The sequence below is a fragment of the Dermochelys coriacea genome, chromosome 2 (assembly GCF_009764565.3).
Source record: "Dermochelys coriacea isolate rDerCor1 chromosome 2, rDerCor1.pri.v4, whole genome shotgun sequence".
In the NCBI taxonomy this organism is placed as follows: domain Eukaryota; kingdom Metazoa; phylum Chordata; order Testudines; family Dermochelyidae; genus Dermochelys; species Dermochelys coriacea.
This window is the reverse complement of record NC_050069.1, coordinates 47,495,748-47,519,484: the sequence shown is the minus strand read 5'-3', so window position 1 is coordinate 47,519,484 and position 23,737 is coordinate 47,495,748. Positions and strand designations below refer to the sequence as shown.

At 39.0% G+C, this 23,737-nt stretch overlaps 1 protein-coding gene and 1 long non-coding RNA gene across 5 annotated transcripts in view; one reads left to right on the top strand and one right to left on the bottom strand.

Annotated features, from left to right (window-relative positions):
* Positions 1-2,624: 2,624 nt before the first annotated feature.
* LOC119851053 (Y+L amino acid transporter 2-like) overlaps positions 2,625-23,737 on the top strand; it is a 31,552-nt gene continuing 10,439 nt past the window's right edge. Inside the window, exons 1-7 of one of the 4 annotated variants that reach the window (XM_038390241.2) lie at positions 2,657-2,745; positions 3,636-3,715; positions 11,959-12,466; positions 17,307-17,432; positions 18,237-18,381; positions 19,280-19,403; positions 20,221-20,324. In XM_038390241.2, the coding sequence (XP_038246169.1) occupies positions 11,962-12,466; positions 17,307-17,432; positions 18,237-18,381; positions 19,280-19,403; positions 20,221-20,324 (1,004 nt within the window). In that variant the 5' untranslated portion in view covers positions 2,657-2,745; positions 3,636-3,715; positions 11,959-11,961. The other 3 variants (XM_043507638.1, XM_043507639.1, XM_038390240.2) reach the window with 3 other exon arrangements.
* On the bottom strand, positions 4,236-22,036 carry LOC122458636. The gene is made up of 3 exons (XR_006278732.1): positions 21,873-22,036; positions 21,469-21,556; positions 4,236-4,620 (listed from the first exon to the last, which is right to left on the bottom strand). It is a non-coding gene; the product is annotated as an uncharacterized LOC122458636 (long non-coding RNA).

Genomic DNA, 23,737 nt, shown 5'->3' with positions numbered 1-23,737 from the left:
AAAGAACAACTTATTCCTGCACTTTTCATTCAGACCACTACCACTAACATCCTGGGGAGATAGGCCTTGTCTGCTCAATTGGGGCTAATCCTGAATGCAGTTGGCACAGCTGCAGTGGTGCTGACCCCAAAGGTAAACAAGGACATCTTGATAAATGCAATCCCTGGCTTGCTGTTGTCTACACTTTAGACATCAGCACTGGTGCAACTACATCACTTGCACCATAGCTCTGATTCAACATATGGACAAGGCCATAGACACACAAGGAGAGCAATGTGATCTGAGAACTCTTGGCTCCAGGAGCAGAGTATAAAAAGAGTCCTTCTGAGAGTACAAGGAGGAGAATAGAAAATGTGGGGGCAGGGGGGAATAGTTTTTAATTCAGTCAGGTATTATTCTCTCCTTCATCCCTCCAAAATCAAATACATATTTGTGTAGCTATAACACACAGAAGAATAGCTAAGTGTATTCTTCTGGCATGGGAGAAACGTGTTCTATAACTATCAGTTTATCCATCAAATTCTGCAGACCTATAAATGGATGAGGAAAACATATACATTATTAAGGAACTCTATATACTGATTTACAATCTCCTTTCTAACCCCCACACTCTTTATGTCGGGGGGGGAGAAATATAGAAAATGAGTATGAGCTAAACAAAATGTAAAATAAATCCTCTCCCCATTTTTTCAAATGAATTATAAATGGAAAATTGTGAACAATTGCTTAAGATTTTGTGATCATGCAGTATCGCAGACTCCTATGATATTAGTATGATCATCAGCTGTGTGTCTGACTGAACTTGCTGGATTATTGCTGGTTGCAAATACAAGGGAAATATTCTTATCTTACATTCTTTATTGTTTGATTTTATTTTCTCCCCATGTTGACCTAAGCACTTTTCTTGTAGATATTTGTGAAATTTTGACTACTGTTTGAGCTGGAATGTTCTAACAGTAATATAAAAGACATTTTTACTGAGTCAAAATGGAAGGCAGAATTTGGCTCATGGTATGGATATATGGCTCATGGTATGGTATGAGCAATTAATATTTTCCAGCTAAATATGCAAAAACTACCTACACAGGAATAAGAATCTGATAATAGAGGGCTCTTTAACCTAGCAGACAAAGGCATAACAAGATCCAGGGGCTGCAAGCTAAAGTTAGACAAATGCAAAGTGGAAATTAGTGCAATTTAAAAAAAAAAAAGAATAGTTAATCGTTCTTTAAATCAAGAACAGGGAGCCTGTTTCTCAGTTATACTTAGGCCCATTTACACTTGTACTATGGAGTACAGCAGCATGGAAAGGGCTTTAAGTGACTGTAAGGGTCTGTCTGGAGTACAGGCTCTGGGGTTCTCCCCCATTGCAGGGTACCAGAGTTCAGACTCCAGCCTGAGCCCAAAGGGCTACATTGCAATTTTACAGCCCCACAGCCCAAGCCAGCTGACATGGGCCAGTTGCAGGTGTTTAACTGCAGTACAGACAAACTGTAAATATAACAAGAGTTTTGCCTGATTGAGGCATGCAAGGCAGGGCCTATCGTACTTTCAAACAAAGTAACATGCCTTCAAAACAATTTTGTTACCAAGAAGCCTATTGATATATTATAATTTACCTAATCACAGATTTGTGTAACTCTAAAGAGATGCTGCCAGCTTACATTGTACAATCCAAGCATTAAACATACACATTCCTAACTAAACTTAGAAAACTTAGTGCATAAATACCTGCTGTTCATGGGCAAAAATAGCTTGAGGAGTGTTTAATTAAAATGCCTTGAATAGTCTTGTTTCCTTTAATACTGCTTTTAAAAAAGCACAGCCATAACTACATTACATTAAGTATTGACTTTCTCAGACCTGTATTGTCCTTTTTTTTTTTTAAGAAACGTGCCCCATTATGTAATAAAAATTTTTTACAAGATGGTATTTGAAAAGTAACAAATAGCACTACCAGATTTGTTCTAGATGCTTCTTGTTTTGCAATTCATTTTTAACCCTTTTATGGTGTTGTAAGTTACTGTACAGTGAAAAGAAAAGGAGTACTTGTGGCACCTTAGAGACTAACAAATTTATTTGAGCATAAGTTTTCGTGAGCTACAGCTCACTTCATCGGATGCATTCAGTGGAAAATACAGTGGGGAGATTTATATACACAGAGAATATGAAACAATGGGGTGTTACCATACACACTGTAATAAGAATGATCAGGTAAGGTGAGCTATTACCAGCAGGAGAGCAGGGGGAAAAAACCTTTTGTAGTGATAATCAAGGTGAGCCAATTACTGTACAGTGACATTTTAATACTATGTTGCAACTTGCTTTCCTTGGGTCTAGGATCAGTGGAGGAATGGGGAAAACATCCATATTAATTAAGCATATTTTTATCTTTTTTTACAAGTTGCTTTCCTACTAATTCCCATTGTCAGATGTCTTGACACAGTCCAGTGGCCAAAAACTCTTGACCTGCTTGATCAGCTCTTTCCACACACCCTTTGATTTCTGAGCGTAAACTATTTTACTCACACTGGCCTCTCAGTTCACCAGCACATCATGGAAAACAAGGGCGCTAAATTAGTGTTCTTGCATTCATTAACTTATTTTTCTGCTCTCCAGAGATTATTTCCTTGTTTGGCCTCTTTGGCTTGATATTGTACCTTGCTTCATCCTGGCCTTTGTTTTCCAAGAGCACTTTGTAAAGAGGGCACTATATAATTTCAGAAGACAAATTCAAGCACCTTGGTAAGTCCTCCTTTGCTTTACTTATTTTTAAATCTTAGTTGAAACAAAAGCACATACAATTGAAATAAGATTTACACAGATTGCCAGCATGCTTTTCAAATAATGAATAACTGTTATAAATTGTTGGAAGAAGAAAAGGAGTACCCGTGGCACCTTAGAGACTAACAAATTTATTAGAGCATAAGCTTTCGTGAGCTACAGCTCACTTCATCAGATGCAGCTGTAGCTCACGAAAGCTTATGCTCTAATAAATTTGTTAGTCTCTAAGGTGCCACGGGTACTCCTTTTCTTTTTGCAAATACAGACTAACACGGCTGCTACTCTGAAACCTGTCATAAATTGTTGGGTGGACTACAGAGATACTTTTCTGATGCAGAAAAGTAACAGGATAGCTAAATATAAATAAATGTACTTGAAGTAAAGTGAGAGCTATTGTTTTCATTTAACCAGCTGTCTTGTGCTAGTTAGCAAAGCGGCTCATGTTGTGATCATTGCAGTGAACGAGAGATTACATTAGTTTTGAAAACGTTAACTTGTCACCTGGGACACTATCTTTGAGTTCAATAGTGGCTGTGGATAAATGCATTAAAATAAGTAAACAAACTTCCATTGATCTTGACAAACATGACTTTCTAAGATATTGTAACAGGGCTTCTGACTTTTGCACTGTCTCTTCCTGTTCACTTGGGTTGTTTGGAGACACTCGATTTCACAGAAGTCTCAGATCCTCTTTTTTGGTAGCTGCTGCTGGTTTTAATATTCCTACTAAAAATAGCAGCTGACAGCAAAGCTAAATTGAACCCCTGTGAGACAGAGAGAGAAAGAGGGTTATGCATATTCATATCCGTATCACTTACCATTCCTAATGAGCCAGCTGCTTGCTTATCTAGACACAGAAGGAAGTTAAAGGGTCACTGTTCGGTTGCCTAAGTTACAGCACCCTTTCCCCTAAAGGAAGCAGCGTCAACTGGTGAGCTTCTACTTTCTCTTTTTAATACCACTCTTAAATTTGGAGTACAGTAGCTTCTTCTTTTATTTCATCAGTAATGACATGCTTATAGTGGTAATGATAAACTGTGGGCCTGAGTGTGTCTGTAATATAAGAACCCACAAACATTTTGAGCACAGTAACCAAACAGAACAACACTAGGTATTATTTTGCTGCATATTTTTAAAAACATAAAAGTAAGAACAACAAACTGTGGAACTGGTAAGTTTCTGTTGAATAATTATGTATTCCCTTCATAGAAGATAAAGTTTTGCTTCACAGCAAAGTGTTTTTGTTGCTGTTGCTTCTTCACAATGCGTAATCTTGTTTTGTTCGCCTGGCCTGTTCTTGCACTGGAATGTGTTCAGTGCCATGATCATGTCATAAGTGCTCTATTTAGAGTCTGCTGTAGCTCGTACTCAGTGTCAGTGTTCTGAAGCTTGAGCCACCCAGCAATGGTGACCTTCGGCTCATCTTCTTCTTTGCACGTCCAACTAAGCATATTCATCTAAATGTGTGTGCCTTAAAAATGCGTTGCTATTTTTTTCAATCATTACCTCTACTGTAAATATGTTGATACTGTTCTGTTTGCTTTAAGGACAGAATGTGATGGTTGATAGTCCTTAAAACAGCTTTTTAAACTTGCATTTGTTCCTGATAATCACAGAGGAAATGTGAAAATAGATTTCATTTTTAAATGGCATTTGTCTTCATTGACACCATTCCCTTTATGTGTGAAACTGGAAAGCCCTTATTTACCTTGATTCTACAGCCTAGTTCATGGGTGCTGGATTCAGTGATGATGACATAGCAGAAGTCTCTGATCTGGGACTCCATGATGGTGGGCAGCTGATCGTCCCAAATAAGAGATTGTCCCCCTAAATGGTCTAAAATACAAGAATAAGACTGATGCATGTTCGATGCATTTCGTCTGTATTTCATCTTTATTAAGGTCTGACCTTCCAAGGTGCTCGTGCTCTCAATTTCCACTGGTTTCAGAGTAGCAGCCATGTTAGTCTGTATTCGCAAAAAGAAAAGGAGTACTTGTGGCACCTTAGAGACTAACAAATTTATTTGAGCATAAGCTTTCGTGAGCTACAGCTCACTTCATCGGATGCATTTGGTGGAAAATACAGTGGTGAGATTTATATACACACACAGAGAACATGAAACAATGGGTTTTATCATACACACACAGTTTCACGTTCTCTGTGCATGTATATAAATCTCCCCACTGTATTTTCCACCAAATGCAGCCGATGAAGTGAGCTGTAGCTCACGAAAGCTTATGCTCAAATAAATTTGTTAGTCTCTAAGGTGTCACAAGTACTCCTTTTCAATTTCCACTGAAGTCAATAGGAGCTGGGGGTTCTCAGTACCTCATAGGAAGTACTCAGCACCTTAATCTTTATTTAGTATTGTCTGCATAAAAGGCTGGGGATTTCGAAGGTGCCTAAGGAGTTAAGTAAGTAACTCCCATTGAACCAAACTTTCAAGGCCCTTTGAAAATTCCAGGCTGAATGATTAGCTCTTAGCTGAAAAGTTCACACATTTAAACCCCTGGCCGAGCATTGCTTATCACTTGGCACTTGTTGAATATGTCTCCATGATGCAAGTTATAATTTATTGTTATATAGGGTAAATCTACACTACAATGAGAGGCGTGACTGTATCACATGTAGACATACCTTTGGATTGAGCTAGCTCAGACAACAATGGGTATGTCTACCCTGGAGTTGGAGGTGTAATTTCCAGATCCAGTACACCCAGCTGTACTAGTTGTGATCAAGCTAATACATTAAAAAAAATGTCAGGACCGCTCCAAGTGCATATCTAGGATTTCAGATGGGATTGTACTCAGGCTAGTCCATTCCACCACCCTGCAGCTACATAGCTATTTTTAGATTGCTAGCTCAATCAAAGCTAGCATGGGTATTTCTCCTGGAGATGGAATTACACCTTCTGGATTGCACTGTAGAGAGAGACCGTAGGAATATAACCCTAGCGTTGGGGTGTCCAGCATTTAGAGATGAGGGGGAATCATTCATACCTGGTCAAAGATGAAAACTGGCCCATCCCAAACTGAAATGTCCTGGAACAAATGAGGCTAGGCACAGCAAGAAGGGTAAAGACAGTGAGGGAATGCATATTTAGCCCTTGATACACCTAATATAAAATATTACATCCATAAAAACTACGGTAAAAGAACATTAAGTTTGCAAAGTCAAGCATTCAAATGTTAGGAGATGCCAGAATTCAGGTTGCCTGTGCAACCTCAGTTTGGTGCTCTTGTGCATATACATTATGAGGCTTTTTTTTAAACAACTAACAAAATTATCCAAAGCACAGGACTTGGTGGTGATGAGGGATTTCAACTACCCAGACATCTGTTGGGAAAATAACACAGCAGGGCACAGATTATCCAACAAGTTCTTGGAATATATTGGAGACAATTTTTTGTTTCAGAAGGTGGAGAAAACTACTAGGGGGGCTGTTCTAGATTTGACAAATAGGGAAGAACTGGTTGAGAATTTGAAAGTGGAAGGCAACTTGGGTGAAAATGATCATGAAATGGTAGAGTTCACGATTTTAAGGAGGGAGAACAGCACAATAAAGACAATGGATTTCAAGAAGGCAGACTTCAGCAAACTCAGGGAGTTGGTAGGTAAAATCCCATGGGAAGCAAGACTAAGGGGAAAAATAATTGAAGACAGTTGGCAGTTTTTCAAAGAGACATTATAAAGGCACAAGAGTAAACTATCCCACTGTGTAGGAAAGATAGGAAGTATGGCAAGAGACCACCCTGGCTTAACCAGGAGATCTTCAGTGATCTAAAACTCAAAAAAGAGTCCTCCAAAAAGTAGAAACTCAGTCAAATTACAAAGGATGAATATAAACAAATAACACAAATATTTAGGGACAAAATTAGAGAAGTCAAGGCACAAAATGAAATCAAACTAGCTAGGGACATAAAAGGAAACAAGAAAACATTCTACAAATACATTAGAAGCAAGAGGAAGACCAAGGACAGAGCAGGCCCATTACTCAATGATGGAAGGGTGTGGGGAACAACAACAGAAAATGTGGAAATGGCAGAGGTGCTTAATGACTTCTTTGCTTTGGTTTTCACCAAGAAGGTTGGTGGCGAGTGGATGTCTAACATAGTGAATGCCAGTGAAAATCAGATAAGATCAGAGTCTAAAATAGGGAAAGAACAAGTCAAAAATTACTTAGACAAGTTAGACATCTTCAAATCACCAGGGCCTGATAAAATGCATGCTAGAATACTCAAGGAGCTGACTGATGAGATAGCTGAGCCATTAGCGATTATCTTTGAAAACTAATGGAAGATGGGAGACATTCCAGAAGACTGGAAAAGGGCAAATATAGTTCCCAACTATAAAAAGGTAAATAAGGACAACCTGGGAAATTACAGACCAGTCAGCTTAACTTCTATACCCAAAAAGATAATGGAGCAAATAATTAAGCAATCAATTTGCAAACACCTAGAAGATAATAAGGTGATAAATAACAGTCAGAAAGGATTTGTCAAGAACAAATCATGTCAAACCAAACTAATAGCTTTTTTTGACAGGGTAACAAGCCTTGTGGATGGGGGGAAGCAGTAGATATGGTATATGGTATATCTTGACTTTAGTAAGGCTTTTGATACTGTCTCGCATAACCTTCTCATAAACAAACTACAGTTTCAGAGTAGCAGCTGTATTAGTCTGTATCCGCAAAAAGAACAGGAGTACTTGTGGCACCTTAGAGACTAACAAATTTATTAGAGAATAAGCTTTCGTGGGCTACAGCACACTTCATCGGATGCATAGAATGGAACATATTGTAAGATATAGATATAGATATAGATATACACATACAGATAAGTTGGAAATTGCCATACAAACTATGAGAGGCTAATTAGTTAAGATGAGCTATTATCAGCAGGAGAAAAAAACTTTTGTAGTGATAATCAAGATGGCCCATTTAGACAGTTGACAAGAAGTTGTGATGATACTTAACTTAGGGAAATAGATTCAATATGTGTAATGACCCAGCCACTCCCAGTCTCTATTCAAACCCAAGTTAATGGTAGCTAGTGTGCATATTAATTCAAGCTCAGCAGTTTCTCGCTGGAGTCTGTTTTTGAAGCTTTTAGTGGCCAGAGAGGTTGAAGTGTTATCCTACAGTTTTTGAATGGTATGATTCCTGATGTCAGATTTGTGTCCATTTATTCTTTTGCATAGAAGAATGTCCGGTTTGGCCAATGTATATGGCAGAGGATCATTGCTGGCACATGATGGCATATATCACATTGGTAGATATGCAGGTGAATGAGCCCCATGGAAAAGAAGCCCTTGAGGAATTCCACCATGATTTCAACAATTTGCATCCCACCATCAACCTCAGCCTAGACCAATCCACACAAGCGGTCCATTTCCTGGACACTACTGTGCTAATAAGCAATGGTCACATAAACACACCCTATACCTACTAACTGCTATACTTACCTACATGCCTCCAGCTTCCATCCAGGACACACCACACGATCCATTGTCTACAGCCAAGCTCTAAGATACAACCACATTTGCTCCAATCCCTCAGACAGAAACAAACACTACAAGATCTCTATCGAGCATTCTTAAAACTACAATACCCACCTACTGAAGTGAAAAAACAGATTGACAGAGCCAGAAGAGTACCCAGAAGTCACCTACTACAAGACAGGCCCAAAAAAGAAAATAACAGAACGCCACTAGCTGTCACCTTCAGCCCCCAACTAAAACCTTTCCAGCACATCATCAAAGAGTTACAACCTATCCTGAAAAATGATCCCTCACTCTCCTAGATCTTGGGAGACAGGCCAGTCCTTGCTTACAGATAGTCCCTCAACCTGAAGTAAATACTCTTCAACAACCACACACCACACAACAAAAACACTAACCCAGGAACCTATCCTTGCAACAAAGCCCAATGCCAACTCTGTCCACATATTTATTCAAGTGACACTGTCATAGGACCTAATCACATTAGCCATGCCATCAGGGGTTCACCTGCACATCAACCAATGTGATATATGCCATCGTGTGCCAGCAATGCCTCTCTGCCATGTACATTGGCCAAACCGGACAGTCTCTATGCAAAAAAATAAATGGACACAAATCTAACATCAGGAATCATAACATTCAAAAACCAATAGGAGAACACTTCAACCTCTCTGGCCACTAGTAAAAGATTTAAGGGTGGCAATTTTCCAACAGAAAAGTTTCAAAAACAGACTCCAACGAGAAACTGCTGAGCTTGAATTAATATGCAAACTAGATACCATTAACTTGGGTTTGAATAGAGACTGGAAGTGGCTAGGTCATTACACATATTGAATCTATTTCCCTAAGTTAAGTATCCTCACAACTTCTTGTCAACTGTCTAAATGGGCCATCTTGATTATCACTACAAAAGTTTTTTTTCTCCTGCTGATAATAGCTCATCTTAACTAATTAGCCTCTCACAGTTTGTATGGCAACTTCCAACTTATCTGTACATATATATATATATCTTACAATATGTTCCATTCTATGCATCCGATGAAGTGTGCTGTAGCCCACAAAAACTTATTCTCTAATAAATTTGTTAGTCTCTAAGGTGCCACAAGTACTCCTGTTCTTTTTATAAACAAACTAAAAAAATACAACCTAGATGGAGCTAGTATAAACTGGGTGCATAACTGGTTGGAAAATCATTCCCAGAGAGTAGTTATCAGTGGTTCCCAGTCATGCTGGAAGGGCATAACGAGTGGGGTCCTGCAGGGATCGGTTCTGGGTCCAGTTCTGTTCAATATCTTCATCAATGATTTAGATAAAGATATAGAGAGTACACTTATAAAGTTTGCGGACAAGTGCTTTGGAGGATAGGATTAAAATTCAAAATGATCTGGACAAACTGGAGAAATGGTCTGAAGTAAATAGGATGAAATTCAATAAGGACAAATGCAAAGTACTCCACTTAGGAAGGAACAATTAGTTGCACACGTACAAAATGGGAAATGACTACCTAGGAGGGAGTACTGCGGAAAGGGATTTGGGGGTCATAGTGGATCACAAGCTAAATATGAGTCAACAGTGCAACGCTTTTGCAAAGAAAGCAAACATCATTCTGGGATGTATTAGCAGGAGTATTGTAAGCAAGACACAAGGAGTAATTCTTCTTTTCTACTCGGTGCTGATTAGGCCTCAACTGGAGTATTGTGTCCAGTTCTGGGCACCACATTTCAGGAAAGATGTGGACAAATTGGAGAAAGTCCAGAGAAGAGCAACAAAAATGATTAAAGGTCTAGAAAACATGACCTATGAGGGAAGATTGAAAAAAAAATTGAGTTTGTTTAGTCTGGAGAAGAGAGGACATGATAACAGTTTAAGTACATAAAAGGTTGTTACAAGGAAGAGGGAGAAAAATTGTTCTTCTTAACCTCTGAGACTAGGATAAGAAGCAATGGGCAGCAAGGGCGGTTTAGTTTGGACATTAGGAAAAACTTCCCAACTGTCAGAGTGGTTAAGCACTGGAATAAATTGCCTAGGGAGGTGGTGGAATAGCCATCATTGGGGATTTTTAAGAGCAGGTTGGAAAAACACCTGTCAGGGATGGTCTAGATAATATTTAGTCCTGTCTTGAGTGCAGGGGACTGGACTAGATGACCTTTTGAGGTCCCTTCCAGTTCTATGATAGTGTTTAAGTACATGATCAAGGATTATTTTGTTCTCAGGACCCCTGCTTCATTCAGCTCACAAGGATAAGCAGAGCTACTCATCCCAGAGCTGGAGCAAGCTTAGCACAGATGAAATTTTGTAGAATTTGTTACCAAATGCTAAAAAATCTTTACAAAGTGCAGTTTTTGGAGGCTTATCACTGGACCATGTTTTCATGGGATTGGCAAAAGCCACATTTTTTGATACCGTGGTAATACTCCTGAAAAATATCAAGCCCCACTCTTCTTCATGGAGGTGCTAAAGCAGGGGTCTCAAACTCAATTTACCTTAGGGCCAGTGCCAGTCCTCAAATCCTCCCAGTGGGCCAATAATGTCACTGAAGATGGTGTTCAGAAAAGAAAATGTTTATATTGTATTTTTTATTTTGAATTTCTTAGAAATAATAAAACTGTCATACAACTTTATACAATTCTTTGCCTCCCAGAGAGTTTTTAGTGTTGGCCAGCCACATGGCAATGTGTCAGTTCTGTCAGTTTGTTGATGTTTGGCCTCAGTGACAGAGCAGTTGAAGCCTTCAGGATTGCAGCCAGGTGGGCCTCAGATAGTTGTGTTCAGTATTTTGACTTACATGCATTTTGAAAAAAAGTGATGCTGCCTCCATGGCTGACTCTGCCTGGCAACTAGTGATGGTATCTCTGTCCCTGTCCACCAGCCATTGGAGGGTGGCACCTGTAGTTGAGTTTGCTGGCAGCATGTCTGCCTGCGTCTCTCTGCCGCAGTGAGGAGGTTCTCGGGCCGCAGATGCCCCCGGGCCAGGACTTTGAGGCCCCTGTGCTAAAGCATCTCAACAAAGCAGTTGTAAGATTTTATTTTAACACGGGCCAAACAATTGTTTGTTTTTGTTTTCCTAATTTCATTCTCAGAAACAATTGTACTTTTAAGCTGAAACTTTCCAGAAAGCAGAGTGAGTTAGGCACCCGACATGGAAAATTTTAGCCCAAATGGTTGAAGTTTGACAAAATTATAAGCAACTGAAGATAGGATCTTATAACAGAAAGTGTTAGGCATCTTCAGTATAGGCAAAACTACCCTCTCCACCTATATTTGTCAACTTACAAGTCAATAGACATTGACAGTCTTGAGCAGCATAACACTTATATATGTAATTAAATCTTGGTGGGAGCACTTTCAAAAAAGCCTTGAAACGTGCTCTGCATTTTCTGATAGCAATCAAAAGCTCTGGTCATTTTATCATATTATGCTGTGCAAAACTAGTAAATATTTTATTGAAGTGGCACTGTGTTGCTGATGAAAGAGAGACAGAATCTGAAATTTCACTGTGTTGTAATTGTAGGAGTCCTACCAATAAGGTAGATTTTGTTTTTTAATTGAAATTAGCCTACCAATAAGGCCCTATCAATAAGTACTGATCATGATGGTGGAGTCTGTTACTCACACAGTTAATCACATATGTGATATGCATTAAAAAACTGTCTCTTTCTCATTACACATTTTCAGGTAATGTCAGGCTCCTGGATCATATGCTGTAATAAAAAAAACTTATCCAAGAATGGAGTACATGTAACGGACACAGCGGCTGAAAATGTGCAAGAAAAAATGAAGATGAAACAACAAATTACTTTGCTTAATGGTGTTTCTTTAATAGTAGGAAACATGATTGGTTCTGGGATATTTGTGTCACCCAAAGGTGTTTTGATGTATAGTGCCTCCTATGGACTCTCACTATTCATTTGGGCCCTTGGTGGGATCTTTTCGTTGTTTGGAGCTTTGTGTTATGCTGAACTGGGAACATCCATTGTTAAATCAGGAGCTAGCTATGCCTATATACTGGAAGCTTTTGGTGGATTCACAGCCTTTATCAGACTGTGGTCTTCCTTGCTAATTATTGAACCAACAACTCAGGCTGTAATAGCAATTACATTTGCTAATTATATTGTTCAACCAATTTTTCCATCCTGTGAGCCGCCATATGAAGCAGTCAGGTTAATTGCAGCTGGTTGCATCTGTAAGTAAAGTTGTGATTGGTAGAAATGAATTAATTTAATGCATGTACTCATAAAAGCCTTGTCAGATTACCCTCCCCCTTAATTTTCTGTGAAAATAACAATTTTTTAGCTACGACAAATTCATAAGAATGTATTCTCTCTCTTCTGGACTGAATTTTTGTGGGATGAGGGAGTGGTAATGGAAGTTGGAGGGTGGGGAGGGAGGATTTCCAACATTTTGACTGAGAGACACTATGATTGGTGATAGAAAAGAAAACATTTTGCTATGGATCAAGAGCCTAACCCAAAGCCTGCATTGAAGTCCATGGGAAAATTCCCTTTGGCTTCAATGGGCTTTAAAATGTTCACATATCCTCAGATAAACCAGTAACTGCTTGTGAGTGAAAACTGGTGAAACACTGGCATTTCTTCCTTAACCCCTACCAACCAACCAAAGAAATAATAAAATCTTAAAAAAAAAAATCAAAACCAAAAGCTCTACCTCAAGCAGAGTTTTGACCCCCAAAAGGTAGAAGTGCCGGACACTCCATGACGTCCACTAGGGCCTTTGCTGTTGCTATAGATTTTAGGTGGAAGCCTGGAAGGTAAATGTAGGCACATAGGATTGGAAGGGACCAGCATTGAGTTCTTTCCTCTGCTATCCAGGTGCTCAGATACTACAGTGGTGGATGGTGGTATAAAACCTAATGACTCACATACACAGAACTGTGTATAATCTATGTGCTGTTCTTGGTATGTGCAACAGCATGATTAATTGTCCATGAGGCAAGATATAGCATTCCCTAAAAGACACCTGACACAGCTAGTGTATCCTGAGTAGTGAGTATAGCAGAGTAGTGTATACTGTGAATTCTGAGAAAATGTCTCCTCTGTAATTAATCCTGTTTATACTTCTAACACTCCCCACTGACGCAGAAAGGAAGTTAACTTCTGAAAAACAGAGACCATGATTTAAACTGCCATCCTCATCATTCTGCAGTATTCTAAACATCTAATTTATTAAAAAGTAGATCAATTCTAATATATTTTATTAGCTTAACTGTGATTTAGATCATCTCCCTACTTGCATATACATGGAATCTATTTCTCTCTCCTCAGTTGACCTGGTATTGTTCCATAAACTACTAAACTTCAGAGGGAATGGTGTTTAATTACAGCAGTTTCTTTAAGCATTCATTTTGGATTCTGTCTGAGTGATTTTTGCTGTATTACTCATGTGGATCAGTTGCTTTGTTTTGTAACACCATTAGTTACAATGTGCTGCTATCCCACAATCTGCATGTTTTTTAAATAAAATATAAGCTCCTGAAAGTGAAAGGGTACATCAACAATCCTAAATCAAATATTTTTCAGTGGTAAAATAATTTCAAGTGGTGGGGAAAGACTCTTTATTCACTTGAGCTAACTCAAAAAGCTACAATGTTTCACCTAGAGCAGCCTCCTTTTTCCTTTTTGGGCAATTACGTTCATAGTAATCTACAACTTTGCCTCTAAGTACTAGAGGGTATTAAAAGAATGAGAATGCTCTAATTGCTTTCTCTGCTGAAACAAAGGGAGATGGTAAAGGAATAAAATTTATTTTCTAGATCTTTCCCAATACAGTTATATTAGAGTAGGTGGCTTTCACAGCATTTAATCTGTCCATATGCAAATATAGGACCCTGGAATTTAAATTATGTCCCAGATACTAAGGCCATGTTGCAATGCCTATTGAAGTCAATGGAAGTTCATCCATTCACTTCATTCAACATTGGATCAGTTTGAAATGAGGAATTCATTTTATAAAATAGCAAAACTTTGGGGGTTCAGTTCCTTACTCTGTAAATTTTCATACCCTGATCGAGTTCCTGATTCCACTCATTTACAAACATAAAAAGGGAGACCATAATGTGTGAAAGAGTTATATTTGGATCTAAAATATGGTACAGTTGAGAGGGATGTTTGGTTTCGCAGTTGAAATATATAATTTGACGCTTGGCATTGTCATGGTCTTAGCTATGAACTCTGGCAAAGCAAATGTTCCCTTCTAGGAATAAAGAATACTGTAAATTACCAGTGCCTAGATGGTGATTTTAGATTATAGAGAATGGAATCTTATTTTAATGTGCACACCACATTCCTTAATAGAGTGGGCTTTATAGAAATCACTCAGATAGCAGATACGTTTCAAATTAGACCCTACTCTGACATTAAAAAGGTGTTTGTCTTAGAACAATTCACTGTAAAATCTAATATTTTTTAGACCAAGAGCCTGTTACCACTGCATTACTCCAGTTATGTGCCAATGTGTAACACCACTGATTTCATTGGCATCACAGTGGTATATAAAAGAGAAATGCCATGGTGTATCAAGCCTCAAAGGGCACAGTAGTCCCACTGAAATCAACGGTACTACTCACAGTAATAAAGGTAAGCATGTGTGTAAGTGTTTGCAGGATTGGAGTCTTATATACTGGATACTATTTTCACCATTGTAAAGAATAATTTTTAAGTTGCAATATAATTGAAATGGCTGTAATAGTTTTTTCCCCATTTAAAACTAAAGAAAAGTGAGGTATGGATGAAAGGGTAAAACCCTAGAGCAAAGCCCAAATGAGAGAAATGTTCTGTGAGAAAACTGTGTCAAAAAAGGCCTATGAAAGGCTACAGGAAAAGGAGTTCTTGTCCCGGGCCAGTACTCCAGGGCACTTTCCACCTCATAGCCAGCCACTGTTGAGTTGAGGGAAGAATCAGTTAGCCTTGCTGCTCATCTCCAACTTTGTTGATTCGTGCTGTGTGCCCACATCCCCTACTCGTCTCCATTTTGCAGCACTGAGTGGTACAGTGCGACCTCCTCTATGTCTGTGTGTTCTCCTGGGGGTAGGATATATTGGCAGAGTTCCCCTCCACTGCATGAGCTTCTAGTGCTGCTGATATGTGGCAACTGACAGACTAGTCTATCATCTCATTAGGTTTTAATTTCTCTGACTAAACTGAATGGCTATTTTCATCAGTACAAGGATATCAAGGCTCAGTGGAGATCCAGTTTAGCAATAAAGTGACTTTACACTGTGTGAGGGACAGGAACAGACCAGGGAACAAAGTGTGACCCAAGGAGTCACACACTGTTCCTTGTTCTGAGAAGGAAGTATGTTACGAAATTTCTAATAGGACTTGGCAGCTAATAGCTTCTAAATGATCTTTGAATATTGCTACAGCAGGTTATTCCTTCCTGAGATCCAGTCTGAAGTTCTAAGTACCAAATGCTTTGCTGACTTGCAACTTCAGACACTCCCCACACAGTCCATGTGATTGCACAAGTCAGTGTAGAATCTGACCCCAAAGGAAAAGCATTTCCATGTTGTAGTTTCTTTTTTCCTTCCCTCTGTAAATGTAAGGTGAGCATTAGGAAAAGCATTCTAACAGTGCGATCTGTTATATTATGAAAATCTCTCTCAAAGGAAGTGAGGGCAGTCCCATTGTTCATCTAATTTTAAATGTCTCAAGCAAATAATTGGAGAACATACTGCAGTGGAAAATTCTGCATTGACAAGCACTGACTGGATGAGTTATATGGATGACGTAAGAGGTAACTGCACATCCACCCACCCACCGCACAAATATTGTGTCTCTGATCTCTGCCTCCTTTCTAGATCATTATCCCAGATGGTAGGTTGGCCTTAGTGCTGAGGTCAAGCTGGAGGGTCGAAGGAAAGATTGTCAAGGCTGAATAAGGCAGGACAAGGGGACGTTTCCCAAAAAGGAGTGTGCACATTCGCTCTCCATCTGGAATTCCTAGGCACTGGCAAATAGAGCTGACAGGAGGACAATTCCATTTCCTGGCAACATTTGAGATTTCAAATTTTGTTTTTGTTCTGCACTGGATGTTCTGAATGTTTTCACAAAAACCATTGGAGTGCATGTGTAGGCTGGTGGTTAAGGCCCTGTTCTGGGAGACCAAACTCGCTGTTTAGAGCAGAGTTTTTCATCCCAGATCACTCCAAACAGGTAGAGTAAAGACTTAAACCCCCTTCTTTCCGCTTCAAGGCTAATACCCTAGCCAACAGGCTACAGAGTCTCTCTCTTTGCTCAGCCTCAACCTGGACCCAGGAATGTTTTGGCTTTGACAAAACAGCATATATGGGTGACAATGTTCCAACCATCCCTACTGGCTAGCAACAAAGAAATTCAAAGTAAGGGCCCAAAAGAAGAAAATTGGACTTGTGATTAAGGAAGGGACTCAGGGAATGTGGATTCAAATTCCAACTCTGCTACAGGCTTTCCTGTATGACCATGGAACAGCAACATAGTTTCAGTTCTCCTTGTGTGAAATGTAGTTTCCTTTCTTGCATACTTTGTCTATTTAAACTGCAAAGTCTTTGAGGCAGGGACTGTCTCAGAGCCTATCACAATGGAGCCTTAATCTCCATTGTGGACTTTAGGCACTACTGTAGTCCAAATAAATAATAATAAGAATCCTGCCTGCCTTATGTGAGTAGCCCCACTGAAATCAATGAGATGAGTCAAATATAATAAACACTGGTTGGTCCTAAAATCAAAACCCAGTGCTTTCCCACTGATTTCAATGCAGAATGTCTTCCTTCCTCTCCTAATTTCTCTTTTTTCCAACCTATTACCAGGAAATGGCAGCCTCTATGCAGTAAGTTTTATTTCATTTTAAAATATAAAAAATAAAAACTGACAAAAATTAACAATAGAGTCAATTTCTATTGCTTTCATTAAAAGTCTAGATAATTCTGAAGTGTTGAAAGAGTTTTTCTGTACTGGTAACTTTCATTTTCTTGAAAGGTGTATTATTTAAGAAAGCACTTATTTCATTTGTATTCCTTTTCTCAATAGGCACCTTAACATTTGTTAATTGTGTCAATGTGAAGTGGGGAACCAGAGTACAAGATCTATTCACATATGCAAAAGTTATGGCCCTTATCTTGATCATTTCGGTGGGTCTTTATAAAATTAGTAAAGGTAAGAATATAGTTCATTTTTACAGACTTTTTTTAAAAAACTGAACAGTATCTGAGAGTCAAAATACAGAAGTATCAGAATCCACAGCACTTTAATATAAAATGTTATGCACTTGGAAATAACTGTTAACCTCCTGAAAAAGAGGCGATAGCTATATTGCTCTGTAGGATGCTTTAAGCTCCATCTACACTGCAATAAAAGACCGTCGGCACACCTGGACTCACAGGGTTTGGTCTGCAGGGCTATAAAATTTCAGTGTAGACATTTGGGCCACCCAAATGTAAACCCGGGGTTCAAACTCAGGTTCAAGGCTAGCCCACTTCCTTCTACACACAAATCACACTAACCCAGACAATTTTATAAATGGGGAAACTGCCATGACGTGAGTCACACAGCAAGTCAGAGAAGGAGCCAGGAATAGAACTCTAGCCTTCTGATTCCCATCCAATCCACTGGTCACACTCTCCTGGGCTTTTAACAGAGGGTGTGGATGGTCCTACTGAAGTCAATGACCTTATTAATCAGGTCAGAACTAGTCCCATAATAGTCATACAACAAATATCGAAAAACATTACTTACATGTGTAGTTCCATATCACAATTTGTGAATGTTCTGATGTCTCTAACTGACTAAGCTTTTTTATATCTCCAATGCTATGAAAATATCTATATATTTTAAAAAGGTTTTATTATGGTCTGAGAACAGTAGCTTTTGTTTTATTTTGTTTAGCTGAAGTGTATATACTTAAATGAGATAAGACTGAAAAACATTTAAACATAACTTATAACTATAATATTTACATAGGAGAAACAGAAAATCTTAAAGCTCCATTTGAAGGTTCAACAACTGATGTAGGATGTATAGCACTTGCTCTGTATTCAGCCCTCTTTTCCTACTCTGGATGGGATACCCTGAATTATGTCACTGAGGAGATGAGGAATCCTGAAAGGTTTGTGCATACTCTCAAATCCCCCGAAGTGTTACAAAGATTATGAAAACATGACCATGTGACAAGATAGATTGTTCAATAGCCCGATGGATGAGTTCAATTCGTTGCGGGGGGCGGGGTTGTCCTAATTTTGAAATTAATCAAACTACTACCCATAAAAAAATTCTTAGCTTTTGAAAAGACCTACTAAGCATCTTACCCCTATGTGATTTCCCTTTTTCTCTTCAGATTATTATATCAAAAAGTCAATAGCTCCATATCTGACATTATTTTCTTTACTTTTTAGGATGAGATTTTCAAAGGCACCTAAGGAATTAGGGCGTCCAACTTCCACTGAAAATGAATAAGATCTGGGTGCCTAACTTCCACGGGCCCTTTCAAATTCCCACTTTTTTTTTTTTTTTTTTGGTCAGCCAGTGCTGTATTTTACCTTCGAGGAAATGAGCCAAAATCAAGGGTAATAATAAACTGGGGCAAAAGTGAGAGACAAAGGAGTTATACTAGTGTTCTGGAAACATGTTCATTTCCAAGGCTTGGTTTACACCCAACGGTTAAAAGTTTCAAATTCTTAGGGGTAATATTCTATACTAAATTACTTTGGAAAGTGTAGATGTAGTCTCAATCACCATGGAGAGGCATATACATTGACAGGAGCCAAATTTAAGTGAAGACACTTCCGCAGCTAGGTTGGCAGCTTATATCGACCTAACCCTGTAATGTAGAGCAGGCCTGAATAAGTTTCCCACACCTGCAGAAAAGTTCCGTGTAAGCACAAAAGCTTGTCCCCCTCACCAACGGAAGCTGGGCCAATAAAAGATATTACCTCACCCACTTGTATTTAGGAGGAGCATTTCTCATTTGAATATGATGCAATACTATTTTCTCTCTCTCTTTATAGGAATCTACCCCTCTCAATTGCAATTTCAATGCCTATTGTGATCATTATTTACTTGCTGACTAACATAGCATACTATGTAGTGTTGGACATGCCAGCTCTCCTAACAAGCGAAGCAGTGGCAGTGGTAAGTTGTGTGAAGTTTATTAAGGCAAATGTTTACAATATATATAATTCTGTGGAAGATTCTCATGTCATCCCCTTTACAGCAGATTTCTTACTCTACCAATTAAAGTATTTCCTCTGTGTGTGTGTTTAATAGCAATAACTACTTGTTCCTGTGTAATACCACCAGTACACTGTGATGACTCAGACATAATGCATATCTCCGTGAACTGATGCTTATTAAATTAATCAAATCTCTGTAAATACTGATCCTAACAATGACCTAGATGTAGCGGTTTTTTAAAATAAACCCAGAGAATAAGAAGTAGAAAGTTTGGATTGCTTTAGGGTCCAATTTTGCTGTAGTTCTACTTCATGGTGTTCAGTATTGTCACTGCCCACTCTACACTGACAAAAATAGTTTTGAGACAAATTTTTGCTAAACGCTGCTCAAACTTTTATTAGCATTTCACACCCCCAAAATACAAACAAATATAGTCAGCATATTATACAATATGGAAAGTCTATAGTTATTAACACACAATTCAACCATAGATTTATATATCCTAATCTGCATGATAACCACTATTTCAAACCCAATTTACAGAAATTAACAAAAATCCAGTTTTGTTTTAATGCAAATATAGGATTTATCTTAGCATTGATCAGCCTTTCAAAATTCCAATTACCTGCTCAGCAGGAGTAATTTTCGTTATCATCATGGTAAAGAAATGGGCTAAGAGACTCTGTGCTTGGACTGATAAATTTTCCTGACAGTTTTTCAGACTGTCATTGCTTATTTAATGTAATTAGCCTCATGCTCTTTCTTTCAATTGCAGACATTTGGTAATGAAACCCTTAGTTATGCTAAGTGGATAATTCCTATTGCAGTGGCCATGTCCTGTTATGGTGGATTAAACTCATCAACTATTTCAGCTTCCAGGTATGAAACATCAAACATGTCAAAAGCAGCCAGTACTCAAAGGGCAATCAATAGCACTTCGTAGTAAGTGGCATCATTTAATAATACATTGCAGTGAGACTTGCTGAAGTTAATAATCTGTGACTATCTCCATTTCAGGTGTTTAGTATTGTAGGATAAATAATGCATTCTATAATGTTAAGAATGCAGTCTAAAGGTAGCAGTAGAATGTTAACAGGAGTGACTGTTGAGTTTCTTTGGTCTAACTTGACCGGCAGCCTTGCTACAAGAAGATGTGGCTGGTCTAGGAAATGAGGGTCTAAGACGCCCATGCATGGTTGACACCAGTTGCATTCCTGGTGCATAAACAATGTTCCCTATTAGTGCCACCTGGGGAATGAACCATCCCAAAAGAAATGAGGAATGATAGGGAGAAGGCCTTGTAAAATTGTAGATCTGTGTATACTGCCCCTCCTAGTTAGTGACACAGCAGATTCACTACCCCTTCCTGATGGGCTGTTTTGGGAGGCATTGTATGAGGTACACTTGTGTCTTGCCACAAAGTTTCCAGGTGCTCTGACTGCAACAGAACAGCTCAGCACAGCCTCCCTTGCCAAGCAGTAATTAGCTGCCATAGTGTGGCCCTATGATTGTAGGCCACTCAGGGCATATGCCTCACTTCTTTTATTTGTATGTAAAACCCAATGCAAATCTCTGTGGCTCAGAAAAATTGTAGGGTAAAATCTGAATAAATAAAACAAAGTGATCTCTGGGCACACCTCCAGATGCCAATGAGAAATAGCACGACTGGATAGAGGTGTTATTTTAGAGTCAATTAATAGTCCAATTTTATTTGCATTACACTGAAGAATATTTGTATTCTTCCTTTTTCATCTGTCAAAGAATATTGCTATTCTGTGATATTTGAAACTGATCCAATAATAGTTCCTGTTGATAACTCATAAATAATAAACAGAATTGGAACTGCTTTAAACAGAAAAACAAGGCCCACCAAAGGGAAAAAAATTCCTTTCAGTCAAGCCAGAATTAAACTTTCATAGATATAAACCATCAATCTCGCCATAAATTTGACACAGATCCTATTCAACAGAATTGAAAGTCTGCTAATGTTGCCATGTGCATGAATACATTAGAAGTACCAAACCTGAAGGAATGCCACAATCCAAGGATAAAAGGGCATCATTTAGCACCATCTTTGTCCAATAATATCGTGTAGTTCCATAGTTATCTTTCTGTAATGCCAAAGCAAAATAATTCAGAATATGCAAGTGCAGTGTGAAGTTATTATTCGTTTGTGGGGAGCAACACTGACCTTGGCTTAACAAATGTGGTGAATTTGCTGTATATAGCTGCAAGTTAATCTGAATCTAAATAAAGTTTTTAGTATTTTGGGTTAATAAATATTTATTTCAGTGCTAATAGTTCATGCTTTATAGTTAAGTATTTAGCATAATTTCATATTGTCGGTGGACAGGTATATACTTGAGACACTGGAAGAAAACCAAAACATTTAAAATCAAGATGCAGCTATAATGCTGTAGGTCTCACCTTCTGTGTCTACAGCTATAAGTATGAAAGAACCAAATTCAGGAGGAAAGTCCAGCACATTCCAGTGCTGTTTGTTTGAGGATTACATTTTCCCTCCCACTGCTATCCACAGTGCATTATTTAGTTAATTACAGTAGTTAGAAAAGGAGTACTTGTGGCACCTTAGAGACTACATTTATTTGAGCATAAGCTTTCGTGAGCTACAGCTCACTTCATCGGATGCATTCAGTGGAAAATAGAGTGGGGAGATTTATATACACAGAGAACATGAAACAATGGGTGTTATCATACACACTGTAAGGAGAGTGATCACTTAAGAAGAGCTATTACCAGCAGGAGAGCGGGGGGGGGGAAGGGAAGAAAACGTTTTGTAGTGATAATCAAGGTGGGCCATTTCCAGCAGTTGACAAGAACGTCTGAGGAACAGTGGGGGGAGAGGGAATGGTGGAAATAATATGGGAAAATAGTTTTACTTTGTGTAATGACCCATCCACTCCCAGTCTCTATTCAAGCCTAAGTTAATTGTATCCAGTTTGCAAATTAATTCCATTTCAGCAGTCTCTCGTTGGAGTCTGTTTCTGAAGTTTTTTTGTTGAAGAATAGCAACTCTTAGGTCTGTAATCGAGTGACCAGAGAGATTGAAGTGTTCTCCAACTGGTTTTTGAATGTTATAATTCTTGATGTCTGATTTGTGTCCATTTATACTTTTACATAGAGACTGTCCAATTTGACCAATGTACATGGCAGAGGGGCATTGCTGGCACATGATGGCATATATCACATTGGTAGATGCACAGATGAACGAGCCTCTGATAGTGTTTCTGATGTGATTAGGCCCTATGATGGTGTCCCCTGAATAGATATGTGGACACAGTTGGCAAAGGGCTTTGTTGCAAGGATAGGTTCTGGGTTAGTGGTTCTGTTGTGTGGTGTGTGGTTGCTGGTGAGTATTTGCTTCAGGTTGGGGGGCTGTCTGTAAGCAAGGACTGGCCTGTCTCCCAAGATCTGTGAGAGTGATGAATTGTCCTTCAGGATAGATTGTAGATCCTTGATGATGCGTTGGAGAGGTTTTAGTTGGGGGCTGAAGGTGATAGCTAGTGGCATTCTGTTATTTTCTTTGTTGGGCTTGTCCTGTAGTCAATTAACTTAGGCTTGAATAGAGACTGGGAGTGGATGGGTCATTACACAAAGTAAAACTATTTCCCCATGTTATTTCCACCATCCCCCCCCCCCCCCCACCACCACCACCACCACTATGCCTCAGACATTCTTGTCAACTGCTGGAAATTGCCCACCTTGATTATCACTACAAAAGGTTTTCTTCCTCTCCCTGCCCCACCCCCCGCTCTCCTGCTGGTATTAGCTCATCTTAAGTGATCACTCTCCTTACAGTGTGTATGATAACAACCATTGTTTCATGTTCTCTGCGTATATAAATCTCCCCACTGTATTTTCCACTGAATGCATCCGATGAAGTGAGCTGTAGCTCACGAAAGCTTATGCTCTAATAAATTTAGTCTCTAAGGTGCCACAAGTACTTCTTTTCTTTTTGCGAATACAGACTAACACGGCTGCTACTCTGAAACCTACAGTATTTAGTTAGTTAAACATTGTGCTAGTGACTAGAGGCAAACCAGGTCAAATTCCCTTTGTTAGTAAATGATTATCCCAGTCCCAAAGAGCTTACAATCTAAAAGACTGCATGGAACTTCTCCACCTGTGCAAAGGTGCAGATATGGCTCTCCTCCCCTAAAAAGAAAGCATGCTCAACACGGAGGATTGGACTGGACTATATACTTTTTTGCTGTCAAATTGCCCCCTCTAAGCATTGTGGTGGCTTTTGATAGTCCTGGTAGGGACTTTTG